The sequence below is a fragment of the Arvicola amphibius genome, chromosome 15 (assembly GCF_903992535.2).
Source record: "Arvicola amphibius chromosome 15, mArvAmp1.2, whole genome shotgun sequence".
NCBI classification, from domain to species: domain Eukaryota; kingdom Metazoa; phylum Chordata; class Mammalia; order Rodentia; family Cricetidae; genus Arvicola; species Arvicola amphibius.
This window is the reverse complement of record NC_052061.1, coordinates 4,098,945-4,123,534: the sequence shown is the minus strand read 5'-3', so window position 1 is coordinate 4,123,534 and position 24,590 is coordinate 4,098,945. Positions and strand designations below refer to the sequence as shown.

The 24,590-nt window shown below is 39.0% G+C and overlaps 1 protein-coding gene and 1 non-coding gene across 9 annotated transcripts in view; both read right to left on the bottom strand.

Moving 5' to 3' along the window:
* The window catches only part of Cnot1 (CCR4-NOT transcription complex subunit 1), a 78,464-nt gene that overhangs the window by 8,341 nt on the left and 45,533 nt on the right, over positions 1-24,590 (bottom strand). For 2 of the 8 annotated variants that reach the window (XM_038312260.1, XM_038312268.1), the window contains 25 exons: positions 24,205-24,351; positions 22,574-22,698; positions 22,052-22,338; positions 21,284-21,362; positions 19,942-20,172; positions 19,364-19,504; positions 17,985-18,164; positions 16,355-16,471; positions 15,884-15,994; positions 15,560-15,637; positions 15,205-15,382; positions 14,060-14,190; positions 12,576-12,872; positions 11,587-11,727; positions 11,388-11,492; positions 10,450-10,569; positions 8,655-8,846; positions 7,825-7,967; positions 6,923-7,031; positions 6,663-6,832; positions 5,739-5,991; positions 2,778-3,026; positions 1,813-1,976; positions 1,357-1,474; positions 569-670 (listed from right to left, as the gene is read on the bottom strand). In XM_038312260.1, the coding sequence (XP_038168188.1) occupies positions 569-670; positions 1,357-1,474; positions 1,813-1,976; positions 2,778-3,026; positions 5,739-5,991; positions 6,663-6,832; positions 6,923-7,031; positions 7,825-7,967; positions 8,655-8,846; positions 10,450-10,569; positions 11,388-11,492; positions 11,587-11,727; positions 12,576-12,872; positions 14,060-14,190; positions 15,205-15,382; positions 15,560-15,637; positions 15,884-15,994; positions 16,355-16,471; positions 17,985-18,164; positions 19,364-19,504; positions 19,942-20,172; positions 21,284-21,362; positions 22,052-22,338; positions 22,574-22,698; positions 24,205-24,351 (3,968 nt within the window). The remainder of the gene's footprint in view (positions 1-568; positions 671-1,356; positions 1,475-1,812; positions 1,977-2,777; positions 3,027-5,738; positions 5,992-6,662; positions 6,833-6,922; positions 7,032-7,824; positions 7,968-8,654; positions 8,847-10,449; positions 10,570-11,387; positions 11,493-11,586; positions 11,728-12,575; positions 12,873-14,059; positions 14,191-15,204; positions 15,383-15,559; positions 15,638-15,883; positions 15,995-16,354; positions 16,472-17,984; positions 18,165-19,363; positions 19,505-19,941; positions 20,173-21,283; positions 21,363-22,051; positions 22,339-22,573; positions 22,699-24,204; positions 24,352-24,590) is intronic. The other 6 variants (XM_038312263.2, XM_038312262.1, XM_038312261.1 and 3 more) reach the window with 6 other exon arrangements.
* Positions 16,829-16,965, bottom strand: LOC119802362. The gene has a single exon (XR_005283381.1). It is a non-coding gene; the product is annotated as a small nucleolar RNA SNORA46 (small nucleolar RNA).

The following is a 24,590-nucleotide window of genomic DNA, read 5'->3' as shown; positions in this document are numbered from 1 at the left end:
ATTCCAGCAAAAGGGAGACAGAGTCAGGATGATCTGAGTTCTAGGCAAACCAGGGCCAAATAGTGAGGCTCGGCCTCAAGGAATAACATCTCCAGAGATATGGTTCAGCGGTTAAGAACACTTGCTGGTCTTGCAGAGGACCAAGGTTTCATTCCCAGCACCCACACGGCGGCTCATAACCACCTGTAACTCCTGTTCTAGGAGCTCCAACATCCTTTTCTGTATTCCCTGAGCACCAGACCCACAAGTGATGCATATATACATGCATGCATATCAAAGTCATATACATAAAAATGTTTAAAAGAAAAAAAGACCACTAAGGAAATAGGAGTTAAACCCCCAGTGAGATTGTACCAAATTGCTAAAATGGGGTTAGGGAGAAAAGCAGAGAAGATATATAAAAGATGGGGAACAAGCCAACTTTCCACTGAAAACCTAAACTGGTAGAGGCACTATTAATACTAGAGTACCCTTAAGTAGGGCCTCTGCATCTTGTGTTACTGTAAAAGCTTAGTTACAGCCCACATGTTTAAAAAAAAAATCCCAGTTATTTGTAAGTAAAAATTACCTTATAGAGGATTTGCATAGGTTTAGTAAGTTCCACATTTCTAAGGAAAGGCGCTAAATATTTGAATAAATCAATCAGCAGCTGTGCATACATAGGCCACCCCTAAAGAAAGAAATGTATATGAGTTGCAGTGACATTCAGAAGTTGTTCAGTTACCAAAAGGTTCCTCAGGTCATTACACTGTGGTTGGTCACCCACACTAATATCAGTAGAGAACACTGACATGACAGGACCTCTCAATTAAGTATTTAAGCTTAGTGTGGTAGGGAGCACATGTTTCATGAGCACATATTTCATCTTTTTGTGGGCATGCCATGCATGTGTCTACGTGCCATGGTTTGCATATGGAAATCATAAAACAAAAGCAAATTGATTATTTCACTTTCTGAGCCACTTTACTTTAAGACACGGTAGTTACACTTTCTTCTGGTCTGAAGAGTCAAATGAAGGTACTATAAGTAGTACTCTTTTGCCATTTAATTGCAAAATGAGAAAGTTCTCATATTAAATTATTGTTAATGCAAAGGATTAAGAGACTGACAGAGATGGTCCATAACAAAGCTAGAGAAGCAACTGGTGGTCACCAAGAAAGCCGTATGTACTCAAGTACTTGATAAGTCTCTTTACAGTCGGTGACCTGACATTTAATAATTACCAAGTAACATGCTTGAAAAACCAAAACAAACAACTACTACTACTAAGTAACTAATAGAAATCGACGTAAACAGTGCTAGTAAGCCCCCAGGTAGTTACAGGCTTCATCTGTGGGAGATAAACTGCAGCCACACCTTCTGCTGTGGCGTATGTGCCAGCATTCTTGCAATAAAGATCCGATGGGAGATCAATTCAAGCCAGGCATATACAAAGCCAGGAGCTTTGGTAGGCCTTAAGATGTGGAATGTATTGCTGAAAGAAAAATTTCAGAAGCTCAAACTTAAATATATCAAACAACATATGAATGTAGACAACATGCAAGTTACTTTACAAAAAAATAACTTGTACCTAAGCACCAAAAATTCTACCTGAGTTTGACTACTCTAAACCAAGTCCTTAAATCTTAGCAAGTGCAGCCCGTGGTGTGGGGTTCATGCCTTTAATTCCAGCTCTTGGAAGCTAGAATCAGGATAATTGGGAGTTCAAGACCACCAGCCTCAGCAGCACAGGAACTCTGGAGGACAATCTGAGCTATAAGGCCTGATGTCAAATGACAACAAATGTAAATCTCTACTAAGCCCAACACTCACCAGAAAGCTGTAAGAGTCTGGAAATTAATGGTTTCCAACACATGCTCAGGTGCATTGAGCTCCAACAGCAACATGATAAAAATCCTATGGTAGGGAAGCTGCTGAAATTCACTCTGCCGAACATCATGATCCTGCAGGAGAACTCCCACTACAATCCCGAGAACCTATACAGAACACAATTTACAACTCATTACTCACACGGATAAGCCACTTGCTGCTTTCAATTCATGATTTTTTAATTTTATCTGTTTATTATCTGTTTAGGTTGGTTTTACAAGACAGGGGTTTCTCTGTGTTACAGCCCTGGCTGTCTTGGAACATCACTGTGTAGACCAGGCTGGCCTTAAACTCAGAGACCTGTTTACCTCTGCCTCCCAAGTGATGGGATTAAAGGCGTAGGCCACCACTGCTCAACTAACTCATGATTCTTTCATCTTGTGTTCTTGGACTGAATGTAGGCCCTCACAAACTAGGTAAGTTACTTTATCACTTGAGTGCTATCTTGAGGCCGCTTTTTTTTTTTTTTTTTTTTTTAACTTTGAGACAAGGTCTAAGACACCTAAAAGCTGGCTTTGAACTTACAAGTCTCACTGTAATGCTCCTGCCTCACCCAGTCTTTCAAATACTTACAGGACTGCATCACCAGGACAGGCTTACCCTGCACTTTGAAGGAAAAAGACACATGCCATTTGAACGCAAATTTGTATTCTGGCAGAGATATTTGTTTAAATCTGTGTTTCCTCTGAATTTCATTATCATTGGACCAAAACTTCTATATTCTCCACAGATGGCACTGGTTTTTCTAAAGCTATAGAAACCAGGCCAGTAAGGGCTACACAGTGAGTACCTGTCTCAAACAACAAAGTGTGGTGGTGGTGGGAACCACACACAACGGAGCAGAAAACAAAACAAAACAAAACAAAACACCCCCACAAAACTCCAAGGATCAAGAAAGTACTCCAGACCTTATTCAGGAGATTGATCTTTGTGACAGTGTTGGTGGCCTCCCCAGAGTGCTTCACTAACAGTGCAATGAGGCGGACAAAGGCATCCAGGTTGTGATAGCACTTGGCTCGTATCATGGTGGGATTGGCAGCTGGATTGTGCTGCTGCTCTGCTTGAGCACGGTAACTGATTTCGACACACATTTCAGTACAAAGACGGAAAAACCTTGTTATGAGGTCATCAGTCTTAAGTATTCCTTGTTGGTGCATCTACAGTAGGAACAAACAACCAACACAGTGAGATCATACTCAACATCGAATTTATACATGTTAGCTTTCAAACAATCACATTATATTTATTTCCATCTCTACGTCTTACTCTGTGAAAGGATGCCATTAGAAAAATGACTCCTCTATTACTGAAGAGCCATGGCAGAGTTCCTCCCAATTTTAATGCACGGAGAAGATTGAAATTAACAAAGAGATATAATTAGCCTTGAACAATAGGGTATATACAAATAAACCAGAAAATTATATAAATAGCACTAACTTTTAAAAACTTTCAAGGTGTTAATATATTGTTCTCTCAGAAAGACTCAACTGCTTGTACATTTAACTTCCCATAAGTAACACTTCTTCTCATAGGTACCCTCCTCCTCTTATTTAACCACTGACAAAGCTTTTGAAACTCCGGCCAACTGCAGAAAAATTATTAATTTATTTAATAAATACTCAAGAATCAAGACTGTTATTTAAATGTAATGCTCTTTTATACTACTATAATTACTGGAAAAGGCCAGTTCCAGGTCAGGCAGGGCTACATAGCAACACTGTCTTTAAAAAAAGATAAAAAAAAAAAAAAAACCCAGTTTCAGCGGAAGTACATTAAAGCAGGTCATCTTGGAAAATTTAAAACTATTTAACTATCTTGATAAGCAATAAATAGGTTGAATTATGGAAACAATGTAACCAAGCCAAGATAGAAAGCCAGCAAAAATACCTTACTCCACTCTGAAATCATTTAAAATTTTGAAGGGGAAGATGATGTGCCGTGACAAAGCACGAGAAGTAGAAAAGAAAATCCCTGAAAGGTCTACTGCACTACCTGCCCGAGAGAGATGGGTAAAGCAAATAAGGCAGAGCTAGACAGAAGCCACACCCATACCAAGGAGACAAAAATGCCCATAAAATACCACACATTTGAATTTCCCCCAATGGAATAAGAAATCAAACTATAAACATAGATGACAGCCTTTCAATGGAGTTATGTTTTATAATATCCTGGATTCTTTTAGCAGAAGAAATTTACATGGCATACTTTACTAGTATCATTTATGTTGAAAGTATATCCATCCAATTCTTAACAAGTTCATCCACACTTAAATATACAGGTATTTTAAAAAGAGACCAATTAATCTTTCTTTGGCAAGACAACCAACCTTTGGTTTCAATTTGAGGAAATAGAAAAAATAGAATAGTCAAGTGTTATATCTTACTGAGCAAATATTATATCATTTTATTAAGGAAATTTTAAGATTGGTTCAAGAAAGTACTATTCCTGACAAGTTCTGTTACAGTCAGGACACTAACTCTTCCTCTTTGTTCCTCCCATCACTGAAAACAGTCATTAATGAACAAAAGCAGAATACAAATGAACCATGACTACTTTTCCCCCAGTTTATTCTGTAACTGCTTTTTAAAGATTTATTTTTACTTGTTTAATTGTGTGCCTATGGATGCTTGCTGGTGTGCACGTGTGTTCAATGGTGCAGATGTGTGCACGTGAATGCTGGTGTCTGCCAAGACCAGAGGTGTGGGTTGTCCCTGGAGCTGGATGTGTTACCCAATGTCAGCACAGGAAACTAAATCAGTCCTCTGTAAAAACAGTACAAGGTGTGTGCTCTTAGCTGCCTAGCCTTCTCTCTAGCCCACAACTACTTATTCTTGGTGTGGCGGTCTAACTAAGAATGGTCCCCATTCATTCGCTTAGTCACCAGGGAATGGCACTATTTGAGAAGGATTAAGAAGCCTGGCTTTGAAGTAGGTGTGGCCTTGTTGGAGAAAGTATATCACTGGAGGCAGGCTCTTTTTACTTACTTATTTATTTATTAGGGGCAGTGCTGCAAGACTGTGATGCTGCTCTACAGTTTCAAAAGTCTATGTCAGACCCAGTATGTCTCTTGTCTCTGTGCTTATGGATCAGGATGAAGCACTCAGCTATTGCTCCAGTGCCACATATGCCAGCATACTCCAAGTCTGAAAACTGCAAGTAAGCCCCCAATTAAATGCTTTCTTTGCTAAGAATTGCCTTGGTCATGGTGCTTCTTACGAAGACACTTGGTACACGTGATTTTTAGAAAGCAGCTCAATTTCCAACACTTTCAATTTGCATCAGATTCAATGAACATATAAACTAGAGAAAATATGATAAAAATACTCTACCACCAAATAGGGATTTATTGTATCTTGTTTTTAAAAATGTGGTAGCTAGGTGTGGTGGCACAAGCCTTTAATCCCACCCAGCACTTGGGAGGCAGAGGCAGGCAGGGCTTTATGAGTTCAAGGCCAGCCTGGTCTACAAAGAAAGTTCTGGGGCACACACCCAAAGCTATACAAAAACCCTGCCTCGAAAAAACTACACACATAGGATATTCTAAAATTTTAATGTATTGGCTCAAAATCCATCACTGGTGACTATTATATTAGTAAAATGATATTCTGTAGCTTCATTTTTCATTTTCTGACCCTCCCACCATACACTGTAGCTACGACAAATGGAATGGGATAAACAGACTAAAGAAGTAAGAATACTGAATTTACGATAGCCATCATCAGTAGTGAGGAGAAACACTCAGGCCATAACAGAGCATGGTGGTGATGTATTTGCTTGCATGAGTATAGAGGTAATTCTGACCACAGGTATACAATACTGAACTTTAATATTGGAATTATCACACCCTACTTATGTTGAATAAAAAGCACCTTTCTTTCCAAAAGCTCTACCTGTCCAACAAACGCAGAGAAAGCTTTGGTACTGTCACGGCCAGCTGCTGCTGAATGGTAGAGATTCACCCATTCCCTCAGAAGATACTCTGCCTTCTCCCTCAGGCCAGGAGGGTCATCATATTCTGAGGCTTGAGAGATCCCAGAATGCATCATAAAGTTAGGGCCTCCGTGAGCACGATCAATCATTGCTTCATAGTTGGATCGCACTACTTCCATCAGCTGGGGCAATCTAGTATGATAAATTCACAGTGAAAATCAGTTAACCCACCCTTTTTTTTATTTTATAGATACACAACTGGACCATTTATCAGAACTTGGGAAAATCAAGTAGGCTAGGTTGGCTGGTCAATGAGCCCTAAAATCTGCTTATCCCTGCCTCCACAGTGCTGAATTACCAGCGTGCACAACTGTACCCAGTCTTGTGTCATGCACATTCCTGTGTGTGTACATGAATCCATGTGCACATGCTTGTGGAGGCCAGAGGACAACCTTGGGTATTATTTCTACAAAATTTGTCCATGTTGTTTTGGTGATAAAGTTTCTCACTAGGACCTGGAGCTTCCTAAATCACCTGTCCCTAGTCCAGCACTGGTATTCCAAGTGTGCATCAATATACTTGGTTTTAAGAGTGGGAGCATCCAAGGACTGGACTTAGATCTTCCTACAAGCATTTCACTAAACAGAGCCAGTGCTCAAACCAGGTTTCTGGTGCCAACTCATCAGTCATTGTATGCACAGAAGGCAGTTGACTAAGCATTCACACTTTCAGGATAGCATTAGGCCTAACTAAAATTATGTTTTAGGCGAAACAGTCACAAAATAATGTAAGTGTGTACGTTAATTTCTAAAGCGCTTAGAGACTGCTGAGTGCACAAGGAAAGCAAAGCATTCCACCCTTACCCTTCTGGAGCATTGCCCCTGGAATGAGCGTTAATCCTCATTAGGGTTTCAATGGTATGGAACAGATCTGCCTCCGTAATATGGGCAACACTCCTTTCGTCCACCAGCAGAATTTTTACCAATTGCATAGCAAATGCCACGGCCATGTAGTTTAAGCCATTCTCCATTGACTGGCAACACAGCAAAAATGGGAGAGAGATAATTAAAATAAAAGCACCCCCTAAATCCTTTAGTTCACTCAAGTCAAATTCCTTCCATACCTGAGCTAGATGAAGATCATACTGCTGCATGTTAACCAAATGATTTCGAATTAACAACTCCACAGCCTCCACATTATATTTATATTCATCTCGACATTCAATTAGGCACCTAGAAAAAGACAGTCTGTTAGCCATATTAACCACATTAGCAATGTGTTCTACACAAAGGTATCTAAAGAGACAACTGCAAAAACCAAACAAAAAAGATCACAAAGCAGACAAACAAAAACCAACCAACTAACAACACAAAACAGTATCAAGCTTTAAAACAGTAAGCAGGCTAGGGATAATGAAGCATAATCTAGGCTTAGCATATACAAGGTTCTCAGCAAACTGTCCAGCCAGCAGAAAGATCATTGGAAATGTTAACAGTCCAGGCTTTGCTTTCACATTGAGAAGTAGGAGAGACTTCATTCAAGACATTAAAATATTTACCACGATTGCTACTGTGAAATCTTGAAAACAAATGAACTAAAATGTATTCCTGAAAAGCACCTGCTGGAACCACTCAACAGTTCTTACCCCTTAAGAATCAAAAATTCAAAGCCCCATTTATTGTGCAGGCAAAAGAAAGATATCTAGAAATAAATAGGCTATGTATATCAAAAGCTAGCCCATGGCGTTTTAGAGATTCAGTGGTTTAGAATACTTTTTGTTCTTGCAAAAGACCCAGGTTTAATTTTCAGCACCCACATGGTGGCTCAGAATCATTCTTCACGCCAATTTCAGGGACTTCAGTTGTCCTCTTCTGTCCCCTGCAGGCACCCAGCACACAGAGCACACATACAAGCATGTAATACATTATGTATGCAAGGAAAATATTCATGTACATTAAATAAAATTTAAAACCCAAAGTAATTATAAAACTAGCCAGTAATGACTAGTTTTCTAAGGTTACTCACCTTGTGATCTGTTTGTTGCACCATGGAGATCCATATGCCCTGCCATCCTGCAAAGCTTTTAGTACCAAGAGATGACATTCCCTGTATCGCAGCAGCAGGTCAGCATCAGCACCACTTGTGGCATCTAATAAACCCTCTACAGCCTATGAACAATAGAAAGTATTCACAACTATGGAAAATACAGGACTCAGACCAAGTATGCAAGCTGGAAATCAAACACAAGCAACTACGTAACTTCTGAAGCTTAAAACTCTTATCTTCACTCTCAACTTTCGTCTAGTTTAAACTTAACATTATTTGCTGTCTTAAGTCTCTATGCAGTCAAAAGGCAAGGGCCAGCCAGGCAGTGGTAATGCATGTCTTTAATCCCAGCATTTGGGAGGCAGAGGTAGGCAGATTTCAGTAAGTTTGAGGACAGCCTACTCTACAAAGCGAGTTCCAGGACAGCCAGGACTACACAGAGAAACACTATCTGAAGAAAGGGGTTGGGGTGGAGTGGGGGGGTGGAGTGGGTGTCAAGGGCTTCCCAATTTAATCTGCCCATTCCTCAGACACTTGCATCAATTTACTTACTAAATCAAAAGATATGTTCTTTATATAATTGTATCCATTCATCTTATTTCCAAAATATTACCATATGGAAAAGATGACCCATCTAGCTACTTCTAACTGCCATAACTACATTCTACAGCAAGGGGATAGGGTGGGGGAAGTGTCAACAAAACTTGGTTTGTATTAATTTTTAAAACTCAATTCCAAGTATATAGATTTAGATACAGGTCAGAGTCTATAAACCTAGTTCCTTCTATAAGCAATAGCTCAAAACCAACCTTCTGAAGTAATCCAAGAGCAGCTATCGCATCTCGAGAATTCCGAGACAACACTACAACCTCCAAAAGACTTCGTAGAGCTTGCGCTTGAGGATTCATGGCCAGAGTTGGTGGAATGGCATGTAGGTGCTGCTCCAGTTCTGTAATACACTTATCATAAATCTGAGCTACATCATCTGTTGCCCAAGCTTGCTGTTTTAGAAAAAGAAATAACCAGAGATAAGGAAAAAAAAAATAGGGTTGTTCATTCACTGGCATAATGTACTAATGAAATAGAAGTCTGTCCTTGGCATATTTCTCCAGCTTATTTTTTTATTCAAATTATAAGCTCTCTTCCATAGCCCCCAACATAATAAATGATCACAGAGTATAATATCAATAATGCAAAAGACTGAACACAGCACAGTACATGTGTCATCCAGGAAGCCTTCTGCAACTCAGAAGTCTTCCAAGTTATAGAGTATGATTGGACAGAGTAAAAGTCCAGCATCACTTCTGTGTTTTCCTTTTTTTCACCTTTCACAACAGTGTTTCTCTCTGTAGCCCTGGCACTCCTGGAACTAGCTCGGTAGACCAGACTGGCCTCTAACTTAAGAGATTCGCCTTCCTTTGCTTCCAGAGTGCTGAGATTTAAAGTGTGGGTCACCATGCCCAGCTATGTGTTCTTCCTATTAAAAACATACCACTGGCCTGAAAACGTAGTGTAACCATAAAGACCTGAGTGCAAATCTTCAGAACCCTGTCAAGATGGGTGTGATGCCTCTCCCCTACTTGACTCTAGGGAGAGGGAATAACTGTTCTTTAGGGGTGTAGCTGATATTAAATTGCCTGATCCAGTAAAAACCCTACCCTACCCATACCCATGCAAGCATGCAAGTTGCCCTACTTAAATTCACTGGGTTATTTATTTGTGAGTGTATGGAGGCCAGAGAATAATTTGTGGCAATCAGTTTCATCCTTCCTGGGGAAAATACAAGTTTTCAGGCTTGTCAGCAAATGCCCCATTACACCACTGAGTCATTTCTCTGGCCCATGGGAAGGCTTTTCAAGATAAGTAAATAGAAAGGGGTATAAAAGTGGGGAGAATGGGAGGATATTCGGGTCCAGAGAAACTAAAGGAGAATAAATGACGGCACAAGAAAGGTAAATATGCTCAAAATACACACATGTATGAAAAATGAATAAATCTTAAAATTGTTTAAAAAGACAGAGCCTTCACAAAATACATGCTCAGTAAAGGCACTTTATCATTCTTTCTAAAAAAGAAAACTACCAAAAGCAAAGAGGGCAACAGGTCACAACTTCTCAATCATGGAAGTTTTTCTTATATTCTCAACTTCTGTTAAATCTCTTGCACAATTTCAGAAACTCTACCTTCAAATAAAAGTAGGTATAAATTAAAGAAACAAACACATACTCTGAGCCGGGCGGTGGTGGCGTATGCCTTTAATCCCAGCACTCGGAGAGGCAGAGGCTGGCAGGTCTCTGTGAGTTCGAGGCCAGGACAGGCCCCAAAGCTAGAGAAACCCTGAATCGTAAAACAAAAACAAACAAACAAAAAAAAACAAAACAAAAATTAAAAAAAGAGAGCTACTCTGAGCTAAATAGTACAGTTAAGCTAATGCCAGCACATCATACAATGCCTACATACCATGCTGATTTAACAATCATCACCTATAACTCAATGGCTTCCATTCCCCTATACCCAATAACAAGCTCCCAAGCAGAAAATGATGCATTATTTAATTATATTTCATAACACAAACACTTAAATTAATCCAAGTGAGGTATTTACCTTCATGGGCTGAGCTAAAAATCCTGTAGGCTGACTTAAGTCGTTTGTCGGTAAGAAGCCAGGCACATTTCGTGCAAACTCTTCATAAACGGCTAGCTGCTTTGGGTCCACACCGCCAACCTTAAAAGAAGAAAGCCTTTTTTTTGGTGAAATTTCCTTTACAATCAAAAGAAACTTTTTTTTTTTTTTTTTAATTTTGAGGTGGAGAGGTTGAGAAAGGGCCTCTTTATGTAGTACCAGAACTCACTATGTAGACTAGGCTGGTCTCAAATGAAGAGATACTCCTCCTTCTGCTGGGATTAAAGGCATGAGCCACCAAGCCCAGCTGAAATTTACTTTTGGGAAATAGAAAGTTTGCATTAGGATTCTGATAGAATCCTTTAATATAGCATATGCCAGCATGCATGCCCATATGTTTTCTCATTTTCCTGGTAGTCACTGTTATTAAGAACTTTTTCACTAGAGCCTCAAGTGTTGGTACAGCTATAATCCCAGCACTCAAGAAGCAGAGATAGATGATTACAAGTCTGAGACAGTCTGGACTATATATGAAAGCCCTGCCTCACAAAAATCACTAAGAAATGCTTCAGAAAGAGAATGTTGTACATTCTCCCTTGATGTTGTTTGTATTAGACCCTCACCATCAAGTTGGGATCAACGTGGAGCTACCAATAAAAGTATATCAGAAAATATTAAAAAGCAAGTTGGCAAACAAGAGCTAACAAGTACATGAACTTTTGATACCAACAATAAGCAACTCTGGGGATGGGAAGAATTTCCATACCTGCTCTAGGACATTTTAAAATGAAATGGTACTAGAGATGCTTTCTTCAGAAGCAGTATTTAGACACACTCCCCTAGTCCTGACAAGGCACTCATGCAACAGTAACACACAGAAAGCAAAGGTGAAGCAAGGAGAAAAGAGCCTTAATTCTCACTTTCAGCCTGATTTGCTCCGGCATCCGTTCCGCTTGATACGTTAATACAACAGGATCACAGTATCTGCGTCCTTCTTGCCGAGCATGTTTTCTCAGCTCAAATTCCTACAAATAAAAAAAGTCACTGAGGTTCTTGTTATAAGACACTTCCTCAAATTGAAAGAAACCACAACTTTAAAGATGAATGCTAAACACTTACAGTTGCCAATCTCTTGTCCATCTCAGGGCCTGCTTTCTCCACTGCAGTTTTCTGAATAAAACAGCAAGCTAATTCACAATTGTCCTGAGCTAACTGAGCAGCAGCCTGGTCCATCATTTCCCTTTGTTGTGGGGATGCAGTCTATTGAGAACATAAAAGAAGAAGTTATCATACAATGCACAGTAAGAAATGCAGTACAGTCAACGGGTCATTCCAAGTATATACTACTTATATACCAGCCACTACTCACAAATATTTGTAATTTATTCACCTCTGAGATGAAAATACTTTTAAACATTTTATCAATTTGTGGTAAACATACTGAACAATGATTAACAGTAAAGAAACAAGAATTTCTAAATCTGATACCTGAGACTCAAAAGAGTGACCTGAAGACACAATGTGTGGTGACTACACATACAAAGTAATTTTAAATCACTTTATAATGCTCTAATCAAACTACTAGAATTAAATTCACCCGTGACAGAATTTAGATTGTTTACTGTTTGTTAAAAAATGTTCAGCCCAAGCATGGTGGTAATGCCTTTGATGCCCCCTCTGAGGAGGCAGAAGCAGATGGACCTCTATAAATTTGAGGCCAGCCTGGACTCTATACATAAACTTCAGGACAGCCAACGTTGTATATGATTATGACCCTGTTCAAACAAAGACTCTTCTCTTCTTTAGGAAAATTGAGTATCTACTAAACACTGCTGAGCACACAACTATGTACAAAAAAGTAAATGTGATCCTTTGCCTTAACACAACTTAAGAATCTAAAGACACCAGGAGCTGAAGTAGCCATCAGTGCTAAAGTGTGCCTTAACACAAAAAAAGGTTATGGATTCCAACAAGGAAAGAGGAAAAAAATTTATATTTAAAAAAAGAGAGAGGTTATTTTAGGATAAAGTAGTAACAGTGGGTGCACACAGGCAAAAACTCTGGTGAACAAGTAATGAATTTTATAGTACATAAATTGATCCACTTACACGAAGGGCTGAGGCAAAACTGTTTTTTAGGTTGGTAGATATGCTCATCAGTAAAGGCTCCCTGCAAGTAATCATAGCCATTCCAGCTGTCAAGTTCCGCATCATGTGATGAGCTGCTATTCGCATTCTGGATTCCTCAGAATCCAGGGCAAAATCCTTTCTGACTATCTGTTCACAAGTAGTCATGGCAATCTTAATTGACCGATCTACCACAGGATGAACAAGCTCCTGGACAGCCCGTTCAATTGCTTGCCGCACACACTGCTTCAACTGTGGATGAGCCTGAAACAAAGGTATCTGGAGGGAGAGAAAGAAAGGCACAAATCATGTCATCAGCGTATTTAAATAAGACAGCCAGATATTGAACTCTGGTATTCTCTCAATACTACAGAAACTACAGCGTTCACTTAAAACTAGCAAAACCTCAGGAAAAAATTATGTCTAAACTAATTGTTAAAAGGGCAATTCCTCATCAGTTTACGGTGGTGCACATCTTTAATCCCCACATTCAGGAGGCAGAGGCAGGTCTACAAAGCGAATTCCAGGACAACCACCACAATTTCAGAGAGAAACCCTGTCTCCAAAAACAACCAAACAACAAAAAGCAAATACTCAGGAGCCAGAGAAGATGGCTTATTGGTTAAGAGCACTTGCTTTTCTTGCAGATGCCCCAGGATTTGGTTCCCAGAACTCACATGGCAGCTTCATTGCTGTGAATGATCTCTAATTCCAGTTCCAGGGGATCTAGTGTCCCCTTCTTGCCTCCTCAGGCATACATGTGACTCATATAATACATGCAAGCAAAACACTGATACACATAAAATAAAAATAAACGTTGAAGACTTTGGCTTGGAAATTCTATATACAAACTGCAGTCTGCCAAAAGAAATGGCTTAATACCAGACCAAAGTGACATGATAATGAAAGCAAATAATAAAGAATACTAAAGCATAAATTAAGAATCCCCTGACCTAGGTGTAGATTATCCAAAATTTGATTTTATTGCTAGTATATTAAATCATTGTGGGGTAGGATAAGAGTAACAAATAGGAATGTCAATCAAAGACAATTTTTACATGCAAAGGGATCTTCCTTGTTATATACATTATAGAGCATGCACACATACACAGGGTTTCTTTGTGTAGCCCTGGCTGTCCTGGAACGTGCTCTATAAACAAGGCTGGCAGATTTGCCTGCCTGTGTCTGAAGTGCTGGAATTAAAGACATTTGACAGGGGAAAAAAAAGACCAAAAAACAAACAAACAAAACAACCAGTCGGTGAAGAGCAAAGGCCCAGTGGTTAAGCACGTGCTGTTCTTGTGGAGGACCAGAAATCGATTACAGAACCAATATAATAGCTCATATCTGTAACTCCAGTTTCAGATCTGATGCACACATACACATGCATGTAAAACAATCACACATATAATAAATCAATGTTTTAAACAAAGAAAAGAAGGAAGGAGAAATCAATTTTTACTTACTGTAGGGTTTAGAGTAATGTGTGGAGCCAGGCCTGCCAGAGAATAGACATTGATGTCGTGGTAGCTGTACTGTGGCTGTGGTGGAACTGTGGCTGTACAGGTAGTACTGGTAGCTGGTGTTGTAGAAGTTGCTAGATGTAAAGATAAGAATGCACATTTGTTGACCATACACAAAAATTAACTGGCCATTATGTGGATCTTGTATACTTCAACTAACTAGGGTAGACTCTTGAGAAGGGGGCACCTAAGGTCACATCTCCCCCATTCTGAAAAATTCTGTTACTACATGAACTATGAGCCAAGTATATAAATGTCCACCAGTGGCAATATTGCATAGCACAGAAACTTTTTTATCCCGTTCCCCCCCCCCCCCCAACTTTGTTTGAGACAGGGTTTCTCTGTGTAACAGCTCTAGCTGTCCTGGAACTCACAGGGCTCCACCTGCCTCTACCTCCCAAGTGGTGGGATTAAATGTGTTTTAAGGGTAAATCTATAAGAGCCATGGGTACCTGTCTTCAACCTAGCCTTTACCAGACTCACTTGGAATTTGTCAAACGCCAGGAGTTGGGGGTGGGAGTGCGGAATGCTACAGAGTGGTGGCTGGTATATTTTACCAATACCTCACTGTTGAACATAACTACATTCAACACAAACATGTTTACTTGACTGGGTCCCAGGCTGGGTGAGAACTAAGTATGTAGCTTAGGTTGGTATCGAACTTACAACCTCCTGGCTTTAGCTCCTCAAGGGCTAAGATTATAGGCCTGCATCCCTAAACCCAGTCCTGATTGTCTTGATAGAGGTAAAATAATGTTCTCCTAGCGGGTGTACATGATCTGACAAATCTTAGCCTTTAAGGAACAATACAGGCTATTGTGTTATTCAAGTATTTCTGATACTTAAAACAATGTAGAAGATAAACTAGTCTGGTTATGATACAAGGACAATTAATTGACTCATTTGCTTAAGAATATCTTAAGAGATGAGAGAAATCTGATTAGCTGTTACTCTCACTTGATAATTAGAAGATTCACCAAAAGGCAAACAAAATTTTATACAAGGTGGGATAGTTAATGGCTTGCTTATGTAGAAATGTACCATTTGAGAAGATTCTGATTGACAAAAGGCTAGACTTCTGTACTCACTTGTCGTCGTGATGGCAGGAAGCTCTTCCGGCTGTTTGACGTCTTTCTTTGGAGCAGAGAGTTGTTCATCTAAGTTTTTCAGGCGGTCTTTATCTTTCAGTAGGTTTCCAGGTTTGAGCTCATTGATGTCTAATGCAAGGTTCTTACACAGCACCTCAATCTCAAACTTCAAGTTTAACTGCGTAATTCCAGTATTTGATTAGAATTTTGGAGAGAAAATCTAAGTTTTATTCATAAAATATACCACCTTCAATCCAATGGTACAATACCCACTGCCCCCCTTCAACATGTCTTTACTGCAAAGTTTAATCATCTTAAGACAGAGAATTCTCCAAGATGAGGCAACAATTTTTACCTTTAAGTCATGCTCTTGGTGTAGCTCAGCCAATACATTCATAATTGCCATTGTCCAGGGGTTTGGTGGCCTAAAAACCTAAAGAAAAGTTAGAGTATTAAGCTAGCTCTAAATCAAACCATTATTTAGTATTATTTCAACATTTTCATGACCATGACAAAACACCTACAAAATATTCCAGAAAAAAACCAAAGGTTCTGTTTTAGAATTTCACCTAACTTTATAAATACCTAAGATCAGCTAAGACAGACTTATGAGCAAAAGAACAAACCTACAATCTCTTAGGAACTGTTAACGACCTCTCGGAATTCAGCATTTACTCACCAGACTGCGAATGCTGGACTCCAGAACCTTGGCAACGAAGGGCACCACATAAAGCAGCTCTTGCTGTCCTTTAACGTAAGCCTCGAGCAGCAAAGATTTCACATCCAAGTCCTAAAATTTTAAAAGAAAATTTCTGAGAATTTGAGAATCTGCCCAGAAACCCTCGGGGAAAATAATAATAAAATAAAAACCAACAACAACCAAACAAAAACAAAACAAAACAAAAAAGGCATCTCACTAAGCTCATCTCTCAAAATATAATCAATACGTTATCATTGCCTGAGAAAAAGAAGGGGGTGCAAGCACACCTCACTGGCTTTTCCATATCCTAAACAAGCCCAAGAGACCATGGACATAGAATTAAGAATTCTAACATGGTCAAAGTCAGAAAGGGGGAAAAAAAAAGCCCAGTGATAATTAAAACACTTCTTCCAGTCAACTTTTACACATATATATCCATCTTAAACTCACCGTGTGCAAAATGGGTTTATTTTTAGCTAATGTGATCATTCCTAGCCAATGCCCCAAGTTCTTCAGCAAAGAACGATCTGAGAAATTAGCCGCAGCTTTATCAGAGGTCAGCAGCACCTATAATAGTATAGGATTTATAAAAATAAGAATAAGCTTTATGAAAGAAATTCCGCATTTTGTATCTGAGAATTCCATTCTTTTCTAAAAGTCAGCTACCAATTCTGAGAATATACCCAAAGTATATCTATCATATTGATATTATCTTACTATCTTTATTACCAAACCTTTGAAAATGTTTTAAGGAGCTCAATAGGTGGAATACTAATCTAGCTTGTGCAAGACATTTAGGTTGGAATTCTGTCAACACAGAGTAAGTAAACAAATAAATAGTTATTATTAAAATTTGTCTCAAGAGTATATGAAAACTTCCAAGATAACAGTAATCCTTACTATAAGATAGTTAAAAACTGAACACAATGTTCCTTAACTCCATATAGCACCAGCAAAATGGCACAAGTCAGCTGTGCCAACAAGGAGTCAGGAATTACTTTTGCACTACAGCGTAACCAAGAATGGGGAAAATTCCCATCCATAGGTTTAAACATAGTGCTACTTCCTAAGCCAGACCCAAGTTACTCAGCAGTGGATGATCTCAGCTCTATCTTGTTTACACTGTTTCTTGAAAAAGTTTCGTATTCAAACATAAATGATGGCTTAGAAATGAAACAGTTGAATTTTATACAACAAGTATAGTAAGAGCTTGACCTTATGCTGCAAAGAATCCCAGAACCAAAGCTATTTCACAAATAGGTCTGGGATCTAGATAGCTAACACTTGGCCAGCAGAATGGTTTTCTTAAAGACTATTTCTAGTTCTTAAAAACCAAGATGGAAGCTGGGCGGTGGTGGCGCACGCCTTTAATCCCAGCACCCTGGGAGGCAGAGGCAGGTGGATCTCTGTGAGTTCGAGGCCAGCCGGGTCTACAAGAGCTAGTTCCAGGACAGGCTCCAAAACTACAGAGAAACCCTGTCTCGAAAAAACAAACAAACAAACAAAAAAAACAAAAACAAACAAACAAAAAACCCAAGATGGAGAACTCAGAACATGTTATACCCCATCTCCAAAGAAATGAGGGAGAGTGGCTGTGCACAACAACGTCACCCAGACGGTACGCCACAAATATACTGAATAGTTACATATATAACAGAAAGTAAAATACTGAAGCCATACGTGAAAAGAAAACCAATTCTAAGAGGTGATCACACTTAAGCAATATACAAGGTTAAAAGATTAAATTTTTGGACCAGCTAGATGACGCAAGTTAAAGTGTTAGCCACCAAATTAGATATTCTGGTATTTGATAGTCTATGTTTGAGCCCCAAGACCCACATTATAGAGAACCACCTCCTGAAAGCTGTCCTCTAAGCACACTTGTGCTTAAGTGCATGAACACATGTGCAAATGTAATTTTAAAAAAGTTTATACAACCCAGTAGTTAAACATCTTAAAATCTGTAGAACACTCCATGGGTACCTAACATATTTTAAAAAGACAAAAAGAACAAATTATCGAAGTTCTACCTGCTAAAATCAACTTAAAGCAAATTAAAGGATATATTAAAAACTCTTACTTTAATGTTTCTGTAGGTCTCATTCAGAACCATCTTGTTAAATTCTGGATTCTTCAATGTGTCAAGAAAGTTGGAATACAGGCTATGAAAGTTTGGCTCAATACTGACTCTTTTCATAACTAGATACTGGGAAACCCAAGGCATAAACTCTTCCTTCACTGTTTCTTTAAGCTCTTCAACCTAGCCAATCAACAAGAAACAGGCAATAAAGAATTAGTACAAATAGAAAAACAGATACAACAAAGCCTGGGTTCTATGAATCACACCATACAGCATCCAGCTCCATATAAACTCTAGCGCAATACTTGTCCACTAAACTCTTGTATGATACTGAACTACTAAGCTGGGTCTCTCCCCATTATTTTGACAAGTACACCTCTGATTCACAAGTGCAGGTACATACACCCTAGAGTATTAAACTTCCTTTTTTTTTCCCCTCAAGGCATGGTCTATGTAGCTTGAAACTCACAATGTAGGTCTCAAACTCACAGAAATCCCCCTGCCTCTCTTTGACTATGTTCTACCTAAAACCTTAAAGTCTTAAAGACTGCCATTTAAAATTACTATCTTAATTTTTGCTCTCAGAAAGCAAGCAATGCTCCTTATGCTTTTCAGAGCTCTACCTCACAGTACTTACTAGGTCCAGTTAAGACTTAAAACAGTTTCTGGAAGAAGATAAAACTTTCCATCAAGGTTGGGCATGGTGGTGCAGAGGAAGAAGACAGAATTTAGAGGTCATCATGGTTAACACAGTGAGCTCTAGTTGGCCAAGACTACTTAATGAAACCTAGTCTCAAACAAAAACCTGCCATCAAAAATAAAATAAATAATACTTTCCTTCTCAGGAAAGAATGACATTACTGCAAAACAAAATATCTGAAATGGATATATTGTTTAATTCCTAAAAAAAAAATACCCTTTTCCCCCTCTTTTTTAAAGACATGCGCCACCACACCCAGTTAAAATCATACCTTTTAAACTGAGTTTGTTCACTTTTGTTTTTAGACAGGCTCTCTATCACCATAATAGGAAAACCTAGTCTTAAACTCCTTGTGTTTATGTAATTGTCTCACTTCGCTTCCTCAGCTTGGACTGCAGACTCATACCACATATCTGACTTATTAAACTAATTAGGGTATTTTTTTAAAAATCCCTCTTAGGACATACATGATCAAATCTACATGGGAAGTAGAAAAAGTCAAGATCTCCTGAGTAAATTGGGAGCATGGGATCATGGGAGAGAGTAGAAGGGGAGGGAAGAGGAAGGAAGGGGAGCAGAGAAAAATGTACAGCTCAACAATCAATAAAATAGAAAAAAAATCCCTCTATCCATCAAGGAAAAGGAGAGGGCATTTCATAAGCTATTATCTCATGCTTACCTTCTGGGTCATATTTGACTGTGAGAGGTTGTTGAAGATAAAAGCAATTTTCTCTTGAATATTTTCTGGGGGCTCTACAATCCTCTCAGTTTGATCTGTAGCCACAAGCAATGTATCTATATTTGTTGTATTTATAGAAGGCTAGAAGTAATAAAATACATTAGATTAAAATAGTTGAGCTGTTTCATTGGGGAAAAAAAAATCACAGAAAATAGAAAGGCTGGCTGGCTAGATAGCTTAGAGGAGAAAAGCACTTGCCTCTAAGTCCAAAGGCCTGACCTTAATGCCTGGGACCCACATGCCAGAAGGGGAGAAATGACTCTAAGTCCTCTGACTTCCACATATACATCACAGCACCAAACACACAAAAAATAACAAACTATAAAAGTAATGAAACACTTTTTAAAAAAGATTATAGACTCCATTAGCATGAAAAACACATATGGTATAACTACATTGGTAAGACAGTTAAATCCATTATTAAAATATTACATAGTGATCTCTGGGGAATACAAGGAGAAATGCTGGTCTTTATGCTTACATAATGTACAGACCTGGAAAAGACAAGACCTACTTACTGGCACATCTTTCTTAAAGCTGACTCCCGTTGGCTTGGTGACTGTAACCGTTTTAGCAACAGTGGTTGTTGTTGAGGTGGTTACCATTGTGTTAACCTGACCCGCAAGAGGAGCTTTTGCTGGAACCTGGGCCTGAGCCTGGGCCTGAGCCAGTGCAATACTTCCAGGGGTCGTGATAGAGCCCTGCATCTTCACAGGAGGATCTCGAGACTGCTGTCCGTACTCGATATACTATGTGGGTACAGAGGGAAACATACAGAAGCTTTTTAATAGAAACGGGGGGGGGGGGGGGGTTGTTTCATTCATATCATCATCATCATCATCATCATCATCATCATCTGGAGACAAGAGTTTCTCTACATAACAACCCTGGCTGTCGGGAAATCACTCTGTAGACGAGGTTAGTTAGCATCGAACTCAAGAGATCCACCTGCCCCCAAGTGCTAGGATTAAAGAGGTATGCCACCTCCGCCCAGCTGATATGAATAATTTGTCTTATATGTCCTCGACTTATGAAAGGATAAGAATAATTTTAAAGTTCTCTTATAGTCTATGTCCCTTATTCCTTGCCCTATACTGACAACAATATACAAGTGGATACCGTGAACTCCTGTTAAGATAAAATATTAGTATGACAAAGTGCTTTAAAGTAAACTAGCAAAACAACTTATAAAATAGTCTCAGGGCACTGGAGAGATGTCTCAGTGGTTAAGAGTAATGGTTCTACTAGAGTACCCAGTAACCAGACATATATGCAGGCAAACAGCAATGCACACAAAAAATGGTAGTAGTAAAAATAAATGATTTAAAAAAGTAGTCTTCGGGGCTAGAGAGATGGCTCAGAGGTTGAGAGCATTGCCTGCTCTTCCAAGGTCCTGAATTCAATTCCCAGCAACCTCATGGTGGCTCACAACCATCTGTAATGAGGTCTGGTGCCCTCTTCTGGCCTGTAGGCATACATGCAGACAAAATATTGTATACATAATAAGTATTTTTTTAAAAAAGTAGTCTTCGATATCTGTAAATAAAATTCCTTAAAGCCTTAAAAATTCGAAATTTACATGAAGCTTCTTTCTTATTGAACACTGGCTTAAAACATACTACAGTGTGCTGTTTGTCACCAAGGACCTGCCTTTCACTTACAAAAGCATATATAAATAAGAAAGAGGAGAAACGAACAAGTTATCCTTCACCTCCATACAGGCATGAAAAGTGCATGTCCACACACACACACACAATAATAATGAAAAATTATTTTAAAAAACCCTTAATCTTAATAGCATTTCTCACACACCTCCAAACAGATCTGCCCAGCTGGCTGCAGTGCGGACGAAGCACTCACCTCCTGCAGATGGTGTGGAAACTGCATGAAGTGACTGATAGAAGCCAAGTGCTGACAGTACTGAGGATAGTCCTTCAATCTGGAGGGAGAACGTTCATTCAGCAGTTCATGTAAGAACAGAAAGAAATGGATTTTTACTTGTTTTTATCCTAGATATTACTATGTGAAATCATTTCCCCACTGTCAAGACTGTCAGGAAGCCCAACAGGCAGTAATAGTGCATGTATACAACCGCGGAACTTAGCAGTAGGAGGAAAAGTTTAAAGCCAACCTAGTTGTGTCTCAAAAAGGGAAACAACAAACAAATAGAACCATTAGTAACAAAGAGATGAACACCACAATAGAGGGAAGTGGAAGAAGGCAGTCATGACCATCACTCCACATCAGAAAATAGCACTGCCCAGGTGTGGTCACACAGGCCAGTAATTCTAGTACTTGGGGCAGTGAGGAAAGAGAATTGTGATTTCCAGGCCAGAATAATATACATAAGACAGATCCAAACAAATATTTTTTAAAGTGATGTAAAAAGTAATATAAGATAAATAGTCATTACTTTTATTTTTAAAGGATCATATTTTACTACCCCCTCAAAAAATAGACTGGGGGTACAGCTCAGTATACACTTAATGTAGAAAAGTATGTATGTAATACAGACTAGTTATTGCTCCACAGTGAAGATACTACCCAGAACTAGGAAAGTTGAAAATGGAAGATTCAAGTTTCAGATAAGGGTTGGGGAAGAAGAAAGAAGTCAAGCTATATACTCACCTATTTTTAAATCTATCTAGTGCAGCAATACCAAAATAATACATTTTTGATCCAAAAGGCTTCCGTAAGGCTTCAAGAACATATCGCAGGGCCAGACCCAATGCCATGTAAGTGACCAGTCCTTTTTCAATTATGCCACCAAACAGGCAGGCTGTAATGTGTAATTCTTTATCAGGGTACTGGGGGAAAAACCGATATTCTTCGAACAAGTTCCTTAGCATACAGTTAAATACTTCTCGCTCCCTTTTTATAGTAGAGTCTTTAAATCTCTGTAGCATTTCTAGTACCTAGAAAAGCAAGATAAACACAAAACAAACATTATCAAGAGTCTTCCCATTATATCTTAATGGCAGACTTGCTAAGTACTTACCAAGAAAAAAACAGAGTTTAAGACAAACATTAAAACTTCGTAAGTTAAACAGAAATACTACAACACTTTAAGTGAATTTCTAAAAATCTTGAAAGGGCACACTTACTTCCAGTTTATGAAAACACGAGTAATTACAAATCCCAGACACTCACCTCATCAACGGACATGGTTGGATGTGGTGGGTGATTATATATTCGCTGGAAATAGCTGTTTGCTTCATCATCTATCTCTTTACTGAAGTGCTGATTGGCCTCTGGCCACACCTGAGACAAGTCGGCTGTTGGGGGGAGGGGGGTGGGGAAAGGCTATCAGTATACATATGTAAGTCTTTCTTTAATTCCCCAAGAGAGCTAGAGACTAATACGGTCCTAACTTGGGGGGAGGAAGGGAGACTGAAGGAAGTTATCTACTGATTGATTTTACTAATAGACAAGAAAGACTTCTAAATAAATTACTTTACTCAGTTCTACTACAGTATTTTCTAAGTCAGACTGCAGTAAAAAGTTCATGAGACTACATACAACTCCTAACATATTTACCATTAACACAGCCCTGCCCACTCACAGTGAGCAAATCTTTACTAATTTAATAAAAACAGGATTTAACACAGAGCATGACATATAAACACAAAGCATGCCACGAAACAGTATCATTCAGACAAGCCTTTCACACTAACTCTCGGGTTGGTTTGTGCTATTAGTAAATTAATGTTATTTGAAGACAAAGTCTCAACTATGTGCCTCGGGCAGCCTTGGACCTTCATATGGATCTCTCTGGCTGGCCTTTCACTCAGAGATCCAACTGCCTCTGCTGGAATTAACGGCCTGCACCACCAACACCTGGTCCGTTTTCTTTTTCTTTCCGAAAACTTATTTTGTTTGTATGGATGTTTTGTCTGCAAGTATGCACAAAGATGCCTTGGAACTAGAGTTATATACACTTGGGAGCTGCCACATGGGTGCTGGGAATTGAACCTAGGTCCTCTGAGAATACCCAGTGCTCTTAACCACCTTTTTTTTTTTTTTTTTTTTTTTTTTTTTTTGAGAAAAAAAATTTAGAACTAATGTGAATACAGTAAGTAAGCCAGGGTAGCTAGAACTTCCTTCTGGTGCAGGAATTACATGTGTATACCACCATGCTAGCTCTACCAATTCTTCTATTACAAATATTTAGTTCCAGTAATAAGACAGACTTATGAGTTATTGAACTATGGTGATGGAAAATATTACTAAGGAAGTGGGCCTTAAAAATTGGTCTTAAATTTGATCGTATGTATTACACAGTGATATTTATGAGGTAAATAAAATTAAATATACTAAGAAGTTAATATGTAATTTACTTCATAACTTTGAGTAACTGAAATAGAAATCTGAAATTTCCTTGGCTGTTCCTCTATTCATTCTGCTCCTGACTTCTTTCCCCAACTTGAGAAAGGGTTTCTCTAAATAGCTCTGGGTGGCCTGGAATTCACTATGTAGACCAATGTGGCTCCAACTCAGCAAGCCACCTTCCTTAAATGCTGGGAATTAAAGGCAAGTGACACCACCTCTTATTAACTATCATTTTGTTTTGGCAATCCAGAGTACAGAGCGATAGCTCTAGTTTTTTATTTGATTAATTCAAATTTGTGTATTCCCACAGGTCTAAGGACACACCATCTGATCATGACTCTATTGTGAACATGAAAGTACATTTTTTTTCTACATAGTTCTAAGGACAACACACAGAAATGTTTTACATGTATCAGTCACACTCCACAATCACAGACAACACTACCACTTACAAGGTTTCATCTTACTCTGCTGGAATGTAGGCTGGTTGAGTCCAGAGGTGCCCAGTTTCCTCTGTACAAAAGGGTCGTTGTTCACTGCAGGAAGTCCAAGGGCCCCAGTTCCTATACCAGTCAGGCTTCCTGTGCCAAGACCACCTACTAGAGAGAAGGAAGGCAGCCAGAAGTTCAGTTAGTACTTTCTGTTCTTTGCTTCAGAGAAAAATTAACTTATTGTGTGCATACGACATGTGCACATCCATGTGTGCCACGACACAAGCACAGAGGTGAGAGGGCAAACTATAGAATTGTTTCTCTCCTTCCACCTGTACATGGGATCAAAGGATCAAACTCACATCTCCAGGCTCTCGGGGCCAAGAGCCTGTTCCACTGATCCATTT